Consider the following 11,278-nt stretch of genomic DNA (forward strand, 5'->3'; position numbering starts at 1 on the left):
ACTTTTAACTTTAGAAAATGTAAAAATTTATCAAAACTACGTAATTTTACTTTTTCTTATTCGGATTTTCGAATAACTCAAATTGTGTAATTCATATTTGAGATAAACTGAAAAACTTAAATTTTTATTCAAGTTAATCCGAATAAGTTAATGGCTTAGGAAGGCAATGTAGTTGTAATACCATGTAGTTGGTCGGAGGTTGAATTGAATTGGTCGGAGGTTGAATTGTATTATTATCTGTATGTTAAATTGAAGCTTATCATGTGTTATGTTAGGAAGCTGAATTTTCAGATGAACTTATGTTCCTTGGTTCTTTTCATATGTTACTGTGGCCATAAAATCCATTCTTTTGTTAGATATTTCCTCCATTCTTTTCTAATTTTTATGGGGTTATATTGTTGTTTTTCTGTACTCTAAACCCTATCCTACCAAAATGGCTGAACTTGAAAGTTACTAATGTTGGTGCTACAATAATGATTTGGAAAATCTTGAAAATGGAGATATATACTTTTTATTGTTTGGACCTAGAAAGCAAAGTGAGAAGGAAAAAATTTAAAAATTGACTGATGTTTCTTTGGAAGGAAAAAAAAGCAAGATCCCTGAGGTATGGACTATCAGTGCCTGTTCTTAAGTGCTATTTGTTCTGTTGGTTATTTATTATGAATGTTGGAGATGAGTTGGAGGAGGTAAGATTTGATGGGTCGTAACAAGAAAAATAACCTATTCTGTTATACCACCCTTAAAAGTGCTTCCTTTTCTGGTGTAATGGTTTTTACTGGTCTTCAATGATATCTAGAAATGGTTTTTAGAGCTAGCTGATGTGGGCAGTTATTTTGCTTAAGATTTTCTTAAGGTGTTGTAACTTGAGGACCTTATGAAAATGATAGAGATACCAAGAGGATCATTGCATGTAAAAGTGAGATTGTGGAGAGTATAATCTGACAAATGTGAAGCTGTACAAATGGTTGAAGGAGTATAGTAAAATTGTTCATCGGACTCAGTTATTTGGATGAGATTTTAGTTCAACGGAGTTTCCCTTTTAATTGTTTTACAATATTTTATGCCTCTTCATTGTTTTACATTATTTTATGTATTTGGTTAGGACCCATTCTGCTTCTTCTCATTGATAGAAAATAATCCATTATAAATATCTGTGACAACTCTGATTTCTATTATTAAGCATAGCAGCATGTTAACTAATCTTTTTCACTTTTATACTTAAATTTTATCATATCTAATACTTTTGTTTCTATTTCTTTGTTATCGTTTTAGATTCAGGTCAGGTGCAGATTGAAGAGGATAAAGTTTCTCTGGATGTGAATAAGAAAAGAGCGGTGAAAACACCAGCCCAGGTTATAGTTCTTGAGAACTTCTATAAAGGTAATAATTCTTGTCTTCTAATTGAAATGTTTTGTTTTTTCTGTTTCCAAAGGTTTTTGGTTCTTTTACAGACGAAAGATTTGCTTCAGATAAAATGAAAGCAAAACTGGCTGTTCAACTAGGGTTGACACAAAAGCAGATATCTAGTTGGTTTTGTCACAGAAGGTTAAAAGACAAAAGGAGAGATGACTACTACGCTAATGTGCAACATGATTATTCTAGTGGTGTTATCCAGGATCATGTTAGCGGGCTCAGGCAAGATTCTTGTGGCAGTATTAAGCAGGGAGATTACAGAAATATTGATCTGAGGGAGGTAGAAAGTCGAATAATTCATGGCCAAGGGTTTCCAGCTGCTGACCTCACATACGAGCGTAGAAGTCATCAATATCCATATGGCGTTCAGATGGAGGATCCATCTTCTGAAAGTAGTCTGTCTTTGCACGATCAGCTTTTCTTGAAAAGTGGGAATCCTTATGACATGCACATTTCAGCTAAACCTACACAAAATGGAGCAATTGTGCAGACAAACTCGAGTTCTAAAAGCATAGGTTATAAGCCATCTGGATATTTGAAGGTTAAGGGTCAAAGTGAGAATCCTGTTATTCGTGCTGTCAAGAGGCAGATGGGAAGGCATTATCGAGAAGATGGTCCAGTGCTCGGAATTCAATTTGATCCACTTCCTCCTGGTGCATTTGAGTTCCCAAGTAGCCATCCAGTCAACGGTAAGCCTAATACCCAGATCTGTTTGATATATTGACAATTTTCATAGAATCATACAAGTTGCTTAAATTTCTTTGTTTTTATTGCTTGTTGCATTGTTTTTCTGTCTGCTAAACATTTATTTGCTTCTGAATTTAGAAAATAATTGTTAGATTGAACTTCTTTCTACTGCCTTTAGGCATTTGCTGTGCTGATCATGGTGATGTCAGAAGCAAATGCATGAGAGAAATCTCTTTAGTCTTTGAGAGAGAGGCATTGGGGCATAGTCCTTTTGTGTACAAGTTTTTTTATTTTTAAAGTTGAGATAATGTTTTTTACAATTTTATAGCAGTTTATAAATAACAAAACAAATTGTTCTACAAAAAAAAAATTATCCCTCCTCACTAAGGGCTAGTTTGGCAATGTTTTTGAAAAGTGCTGTGAAAAAGTACTTTTTAAAAAATTAGTTTAAAATTTGAGTGTTTAGTATTATTGTCAAAAAGTACTTTTGAGAAATAAAATGTTCATTTTAGACATGTTATTATCAAGTAACAAATATGTATTTAAATAAAATTTAAATTAGTTAATATTATTATATTTTAGTAAGAATATAAAAAAATTATTATAACTTGTTAATATTTTAATATATGAAATAGAAATTTTAAATATTTTTAAGTAATAAATATTAATTACTTATAAAATTTAATTAGATTATATAAACTACATTTTAAATATTTAAATATAACCATTAAAGATTTGTTTAATTAGTATTTTAAAAAATATTTTTATTTTTAATTAACGATTTTAACACATTTGTAATTAAACACAAAAAAAGGGAAAAGTACTATGTTATTAGAGGGTGAAAAAGTAATTAAGCACTAAAAATGCTTTTGAGGGAGGAAAAGTTAAAAATTTTAGCTTCTTCTTTTTAAAAGTGCTTTTGAAAGGCATTTCTAAAAAGTCAAAAATTCTAGCCAAAAACAATTTGTTCTGCACAATTTTTCTTCCAAAAGTTCTTTTAGAGTCAGAAATGTTTTTTTTTAAGCACAAAAAAACTGGCCTAAGAAGCCTAGACCTTAATTCAAGTAATATCAATGATAATTTAAACCATCATGACTATCCCATTAAATAATTTTAGTCCAGATGCTGAGAATTATTTATTCACTATTTTCTTCTCTGTTTGCACATATGTATACTTTTGTATCTTATCTTTTAATCATTTCCATCTCCTTCCTTGAATATTTACTTTCTTATTCCATGTACTTTGTTCCTTTGATGTTTCTTTATTATTAAATAGCTAATTTCCTATATGGTTTCAATCTCCCATTCACTTTCTTTTTCTTTTTTATTTTTTCTGCTTTGATCCCTCTATCTCCATTTGTTTTGTTTACCCTCATATCTACCCCCTTCCTTTCTCTGTTGATCTTTCTTTTATTTCCATGGATTTTTCCTTTTGATTTCAAAAGCATCTATCTTTCTTGTTTTATTGGCTTTATTACAAGTTATTTAATGATGAGAGTTAAAACTGCAGAGGAATAATGTTTCAATGACATATGCATTCCCTGTCTGTGGAAAAAAGGTGTAAGCCCTGCGGCGAAGTTTATGATTGTCAGAAATTCATATTCCTATGAGCTGTATATTTGACATCTTGCTACAATTTTCAGATCATTTTGGGTTCAAATCTATTGCGAGTTTAGGGCACTTAAATTTAGGTTTCTCAGGTCAAATCATTACGAGCTTAGATCATTTTGGGCTCAGATCAATTTAGGTTTGGGATGACTTTTATTATTAAATTAAGTTTGAGTCCGGGTTGGTTGGGTCAAGTTATCGAGTTTGGGTCAGAATTGACAAGTCTAACAGAGAGTACACTCTTGCTAATATGCTTCCCTTGTAGTCTTGAAGCTTAACTTTGATTATCCTCAGCCTTGAAATATTTGAACTCATCTATATCTTCCATTGATTGCATGGCAGAGCTAATCAATATTAGAGATTTTCGGCATCCCCACTGTTTAGATATCTCTAGAGTGATGAAGCAGTCGAAGCCTAGGATTGTAAGTGGATTCTTGATGCATTTTTCAAAGTTTTAGCATGCATAATGGACACCCAAACTATATTTATATTATATTTTGTAATTTTAAGACCCTGTTAAACAGTGGTCACAATAACTGAGAGTTAATTTGTACTAGTTCAATCAGTATTTGAGCTAAATATGATAAACTATTTTTTCCTAAGGTGCCATTTGCAATCTTGTTGAAAGAGAACTAAATTCAGGGTAAAGGTACATGCAGCGGAGGCACACTATAATCTTGATCTTCTAAAGAATATAGATGTTCTAGGCAAGGCCTCTTTGAAGCTAGATCATCCCTTTTCAACAAAACATCCACGTCATTACTCACATTAAAGAGCTCACAAAGAGCTTCCCTTATATCTTGAGGTAATTCTTGGCAGTCCCTGCTGATTTTGATAGGTTTGTAGTCATTCAATGGGTTCTTAAGGTGTAGTGTCTTTTGGAAAGGCAGGTGATTTAAGCAGAGCCATTTGACCTTAAAACTGCAGCCCAATGATTACTTTTACCACTTCCTTGGCGCTAAACATTATATCGCCTCAATCCAACAGAAGACATCATTTGGGTATAACCTTGGAAGAAACCACTCATGTTGACACTAAATATTAAAATAACAAAAACGAAATTATGAAAAGCATCTTCTAAAATTGGTTTTTCATGACTTAAGTAGCCCAAATTCCTTTTTCAATTGATAGTTGAATATTTTGGTGGTTCAAACTCTTAATGATGAAATATCTTGTATTACACAATTTGCCCCTTTTGTCTTCCATATGAGAATACTCTAGGTCTTATGCCTTAAAGAGATAGCCATCCTCATTCTCTAAATCATCTAAATTTCCCATGTCATTTTTCCATTCAGTCATAGATGAATCAACTGCAGATGCATTTTCTCTTGCAGTATCAGAAGACATATCCTTATTCACCTCCAGTCACAATGCAGATTAATGAAAAAGAAATCAAGCCAAACTCTATTTAAGAGGGAAAACCAAACAGAAAGCAAAACAGAAATGTTGAAGTTGAAGTTGAAGTTAAAGTGTAAGTGGAAGTACCAAGTGATTGGCTATGTATTAGTGTCTTGGCCTTGCCTGTAGTAAATGAACCCTAACTTTTGTTTCCCTTTTTTGTTTTTCTTTTTTTTTTTCGATTTTCATTTCTTAGAATTGAACCTTCCAACACGTTAGAAGGTGGGTTTACAACGATTTAGTATAGAAGAAGAATAGAGTACTAAACTGAACTTTTCTATTCCGAATCTTGAAAGGAATTCTTGCTATGTTCATTTTACATCTCAAATATATAAAGAGCTAGCATAACTGCTCTTTCAACAAATTGTTAGCTATATTAACAATTTCAGTTTCTAGCTAACTAACTGCATTTACTATAAACTCTAACATCCACTCATCTTCTCTACGGGAAAGACTTGAAGAAAATTACGAAACTGAGTAAAAGACGTTACTGACTGTGGCTTGGTGAACACATCAGCCACTTGATCACAGGCGGGAACCTTACCAACCATAAGCGATCTATCCGCAACTTTCTCACGTACAAAAAACAGATCTAGCTCTACATGCTTGAACTTAGAATGTAGGATAAGATTGGCTGCAACCTCTACTGCACTTGAGCTATCGCACCATACGTTTGGAGTATCAGCAGACTTAAGCTGTAGTTCTTGAAGTAACGAAAGTAACCAGGTAACTTCACTTGCGGCTGCGGCAAGGCTCCTGTATTCTGCCTCTGTCATAGACTGCGACACCACTTGCTGCTTCTTAGAGACCATGACACGAGAGTTTGTTCAAAGTACATACAGTATCCTGAAGTTGACCGCCGATCATCGAAATCCAAACCCCACTTGGCATCGGCATATCCAATCAATGACAATTGAGCAGACGGATGAACGACTATCCCAAAATCAAGAATGCCGTACAAATACCTCAAAATGTGTTTCAGTACTACTATATGAGTAGTAGTAAGATTATGTATGAACTGACAGATCCGATTTACTGCATATGCAATATCGGGCCTAGTTAGAACAACATATTAGAGAGCACCAGCAAGGTTATTGTATTCAGTCGGGTCCTTCAACCATTCGCCATTATCTTTAGACATAGTAGATGAGCTGACCATCGACGTATGAACACTCTCTGCATTGGTCATCTAACACCGCGCAAGAATGTCACGGATATATTTCTTTTGACATAAATGTAGACACCAGGATGAGTGAGTAACTTCTACCTGAGAAAATAGTGAAGAATGCCGAGATCTTTAAGCGAAAATTTGTCATTTAACATTCGAACAAACCAATCTATAGTAGTGAATGAACTTCTGGTAACAATAATGTCATCGACGTATACAAGCACATATAGGGTAGAATTAGACTGGATTCGAACAAATAATGATGCATTATATTTAGACCCAACGAACCCGATAAAGATGAGAAATTGCTTCAACTTCTCAAACGACGCACGCGAAGCTTGATGAAAAAGCTTTCTTCAGGTGACACACAAAATGTGTACCTTTGGAATCACACTTAACATGCCTCGGAGGTTATTGCATAAACACCTTAATGTCAAGATCACAATTTAAGAACGTATTATTTACATTGACCTGAGGAAGTGGCCATTCTTTTGAAACAGCAACGGATAGAATAACTCGGATGGTAGCAGGTTTCACCACTAGACTAAACGTTTCTTTGAAATCACATCCAGGAACTTGAGAACAACCCTTAGCAACTAACAGAGCTTTCTTGCAGGTAATGATACCATCAAGATTTCACTTTATTTTGAATAGCCATTTGCAGCCGATGACCTTACGATTAGGTGGTAGGTAAACAAGTTCCCAGGTAGAGTTGTGAATAAGAGTATCATACTCAGCCTGAGCAGCAGCCCGCCACTCGGAGGTACTTCTTCAATTTTAGATGGCTCAACATTCAGAGCTCACGGTTTGAAAATACCTGCTTTAGCCCTAGCTACCATAGGATGAGTGTTGGTAACAGGAAAAAGAGAATCCGGACTACTATGAGAAGATGAAGTATTATCATTAGATCTCGTGGAACAGGGAGCATCGACAAGCAAAGGAAAATCTGGACTGGGAGCATCAGTCGGTGGTGAACAGGAGTGCTGAAACTCAGAGACCATCCTAGAACCTATCGAAAAAGTGTCAGCTTGATACGAAACCAGCAGAATAGCAGAGACCTCAAGAGGTCGAAAAGAGATTTGCCGAACAAGAGGAACACCCATGAAGCAGTAGCTTTTGATACTGGAACAGAACCTTCTGAAGCAGACTCAGATGAAAGAAACCTATTCTCATCAAACATAACATGTCGAGAGATGACAACCTTACTTTTTGGTAACAAGCATTGATAACCCTTGTGTTGAGAGCTATACCCCAAAAAGGTAGAAGGCTGAGACCGAAACTCTAATTTATGTGCCAAAAATGGTCGTAAATATGGAAAACAACAACAACCAAACACTCGTAGATGATCGTATGTGGGATCATGCCCAAAGAGAGCCCTAAATGGAGATTCTCCTTGTAAAACTACTATAGGAAGTCGATTAATGAAATGCACTACACAACAAAAGGCATACCTCCAATATTCCATGGAGAGATTTGCTTGAGCTAACAACACGAGGCCTATTTCAACGACATGCCGATGCTTATGCTCAGCCACTCTATTTTGTTCAGAAGTATAGGGACAAGTTAATCGATGAATAATCCTCTGAGAGGCTAGGAAAGACATGAAGGCACGATACTCGCCTCCCCAGTCATTCTACAGTTGTTTAATAGATTTGCCAAACCGTGTTTTGATTAGCTGTTGAAAACTAGTGAAGCACTTGATAGTCTATGAATTTTGATGAATGAGATAAATCCAAGTAAACCGAGTACACATATCAATAAACGATACATAATACCACTTATTATCACAAGCAACAGACGTTGGTCCCCAAAGATCAGATACAATCAATTCAAAAGGAGCATATTTAGTGGTTGAAACAGAAAATGGCAATTTATGTGACTTCCTTTTTTGACATGCAATACATACACCATCAAGACAGAATTTATTTGAACCAATACCATATTTTTCTAAAACATTTTTAACTACAGAAGCACACGGGTGACCAGGACGGTTATGCCACAAAGAGAACATTGAACAAACCGCAACTTTATTTTGTATCCCAATATGAACAGCAGAAGAAACTTCAGCAGATTGAGTAGGCACCCTTCAGTAAAGTTTCCCAGGTCTTGATGTCCTTAATAACACAATACGTTGGATAAAACTCAAGAAAACATCGTTGTCATTAGCAAACTGAGACACAGATAAAAGATTCTTTCGTATGCTTGGTACACATAAAACATTAGATAGCCGTAGCAATTTAGACTGAGTAGGTAATACCCCATTACCAACCAACGAAATGACAGCAGGTGTTCCATCACCCATTAGTAGAGGGGACGTACCTGAATACGGCATGGTATCACTGAGCGCAAAAGTGTCGCGATATACATGATTACTATCATTGAAGTCGGGGTACCATGACGCGGTGCCAACTGGCATAGGAATATAGGATTCAGTGCAATCTCCGTTAGACCCGTACTGAGTAGTATTTATATGGGAACCAAAAAAATCAGAGTAGTCGGAGGCATGTAAGTCGCCTAAGCAAGGAAGACTAATGCAGGGGTCAAACCTAGTATACACCCAGGCTCGTGGTTTAGTCTACCAAGTAACGGAGGTAGGACCAACATTTTGTCCTGACCCAGGTGATGGGCTAATTTGAACATAGTTAGAAGTGGGCTCAAACGGATTTGAGGAAGCAAATGGCCTAGCACCAACATTTTGGCCCCAAAGGTATTCGGCCCAACATGAGTTGGCCTAGGTGGATTCATCACCTGGAGTACAGGCTTATATGATGCATATGGCACCAACAGCCCACGTGCCAAGTAAGATGGTATTCCATGATTCGGTCCACCATATGGACCCATAATTCCAAAATTATTTTGACCACTGTCCAACTGATTTTGACTAAAGGCATATGCAACCCTAGGGTTCTTTGGTTGCGGCATCCACCCCTTATGCACCAGCTCATCATGCGGCAATGCCCAAGCAGTAGCAGAGGACGACCCAAACGCCGGAAGAAAAGCTAAACAAGGGGCACGGGCAAATCACATTGATGCAACATTGGAGGCCCCGACGGTGGCGGATTAGAGTCCCAATGATACCGGTAAAAATACCGTTAAGCGAGGTAGTTAAACCTCTTACAGATCTAACATTAAGACTGCGATCAAAAACTCCGCCCTTGTCCCTGAGAAAATGACTGGCCTCTATGGACAGTCTCCTTCACCACTTGCGTTGGTGTGTTTTCGACGATATTGGTATGGAGAGGAACATCATGGATAGCACGAGCTTGACGGTTCTCACATTTAACAAGAGTATCGACCAACCTTTGGAAGGGCACAGCAGTAGTTGACAATGATAACAAATAAATAATGGCCTCAAATCCGAAGAAGACCGATAAATATCACTTCCTTCTTCTCCTTATTCGAAATTTGTGAACCTGAAGTCTCCAACAACGTACACAAATTCTTAATCTGAGCTAAATTAGTTTTAATAGGTAGATTACCTTTTTAATAAGTGTAGTTCATGGCGGATGTGCGAATGTTTGGCACTAGTGTCCACCACAAACAGATTCGTTGACGTGGTCCAAACGTCGCATGTCGATTGAGCATCAGTGAAGGAGATTTGGTAAGCAGTACTGATCCTGGAGAGAAGCCACGATGTTAGAAGACAATCTTGTTGCTTAAACACTTGAGCCGACGGATTTGGTGCCAGAGATCCGTGTGGTGCTTGTATAAACCGAGACGGTGGAGGTAAGGTGCCATCGAGAAACCCTAGAAGATCATAGCCATCTAGAACAAGTCTTACTTGTTGTTGCCATTGGATGTAGGTTCCATCATCAAGTTTGACAATATCATGACGCGGAAACGAATTGACCACACGATTACTATTGAACAAAGCATAGCTCGGCTCAGTAGTGGCGGAATCAATAGAAGTCATGTTAGCCATAGGTCCTGGATCAGCCAGCGAATAATACCACGTTAGAAGGTAGGTTTACAACGATTTAGTATAGAATAAGAACAGAGTACTAAACTGAACTTTTCTATTCTAAATCTTGAAAGGAATTCTTGCTCTATTCATTTTACATCTCGAATATATAAAGAGCTAGCATAACTGCTCTTTCAATAAATTGTTAGCTGTATTAACAATTTCAGTTTCTAGCTAACTAATTGCCTTAACTGTAAACTCTAAAAATATAGGATAAAATTTACATTTATCATTGATAAGTCATAATTTATACATATTTTTATCTCATGCTTAGCACATATTTGGATGAATTATCATTAGATTTATGGAATTTGATGCTCTTAATCCTTTGATTTTATGTTTTATACTTAGGTGAGCATAGGAGAGTAAAAAGAGTGAGAAACGGGCCAAAAATGGAGAAAATGGGTCAACGTGGGAAATCAACACGGCCTGGACTTCTTTACACGGGTAGACCACATGCCCTTCTAGTTTTAGCAGACTCTAGCACGGCCTGGACTTCCTTACATGGGTAGACCACATGCCCGTGTCTATTCAACAGAATCTAACACGGCTGGAAGCACTTACACACGGGTGTGTCCCGTCGAGCCCAAGTTTAGTTCTATTCGGAAAAGGGCACTCTTGAGGGTTTGGAAGCATTCTAAAGCCTATTTAAACACCCTAGAGGAATCACTTAGGGGAAACGCGGAGTAGGAGGGAAGGAACTACTCGAAGAAAGCCGATTGATCCATCTCAGAAGCCGGATTCTCCTTCAAGACTGAAGATCTCCCTTCACTTTCCTTCGAGTTTTTTAGGTTTCTTTATATTTTGTTATCATTATTCTTTTGAGATGTTTTCTTTTACACTTATGAACTAAATCCCCTAAATACCTAAGGGGAATGAAACCTAAGACGGATCTTGTTATTATTTTCTGAATTATATGATAAATATTTATTTGATCTTAATTATGTGTTCTTAATTCTTGCTTTAATATTCCAGGATATTGATTCAAGTATTGATGTGCTTATTCAGAGGAGCAAAAGTCTCTGTCTAAGAGTAGATCTAGC

General features: G+C 36.5%; 1 protein-coding gene and 1 pseudogene across 9 annotated transcripts; one reads left to right on the forward strand and one right to left on the reverse strand.

Annotated features, from left to right (window-relative positions):
• Positions 1-67: 67 nt before the first annotated feature.
• On the forward strand, positions 68-11,065 carry LOC107953187 (homeobox-DDT domain protein RLT1-like). 9 transcript variants are annotated; one of them, XR_005930535.1, is made up of 5 exons: positions 68-1,380; positions 1,452-2,102; positions 3,611-4,130; positions 4,312-4,513; positions 5,043-5,129. XR_005930535.1 is itself a non-coding variant. In XM_041117817.1 (4 exons), the coding sequence occupies exons 2-4, from the start codon at positions 1,475-1,477 to the stop codon at positions 10,602-10,604; spliced, it is 726 nt and encodes a 241-aa protein (XP_040973751.1). In that variant the 5' UTR covers positions 68-1,380; positions 1,452-1,474; the 3' UTR covers positions 10,605-10,634. The 9 variants fall into 9 exon arrangements, 5 of the variants coding, with proteins under 5 accessions (XP_040973751.1, XP_040973747.1, XP_040973748.1 ...); XR_005930532.1 differs by having other exon boundaries at positions 4,051-4,130; XR_005930534.1 differs by having other exon boundaries at positions 4,051-4,130; positions 5,085-5,129.
• On the reverse strand, positions 4,347-5,055 carry LOC107953188 (zinc finger CCCH domain-containing protein 45-like; annotated as a pseudogene).
• Positions 11,066-11,278: the final 213 nt, after the last annotated feature.

Source organism: Gossypium hirsutum, chromosome A07, assembly GCF_007990345.1.
Source record: "Gossypium hirsutum isolate 1008001.06 chromosome A07, Gossypium_hirsutum_v2.1, whole genome shotgun sequence".
Lineage (NCBI taxonomy): Eukaryota > Viridiplantae > Streptophyta > Magnoliopsida > Malvales > Malvaceae > Gossypium > Gossypium hirsutum.

What these genes read in the sequence shown, in the direction of transcription:
- LOC107953187 (XM_041117813.1), top strand. Translation starts at nt 1,475, where the DNA reads ATGAAAGCAAAACTGGCTGTTCAACTAGGGTTGACACAAAAGCAGATA. An exon ending in AAGTAGCCATCCAGTCAACG is followed by an intron (nt 2,103 to 10,586) that starts GTAAGCCTAATA and finishes TTTTATACTTAG; the next exon opens with GTGAGCATAGGAGAGTAAAA.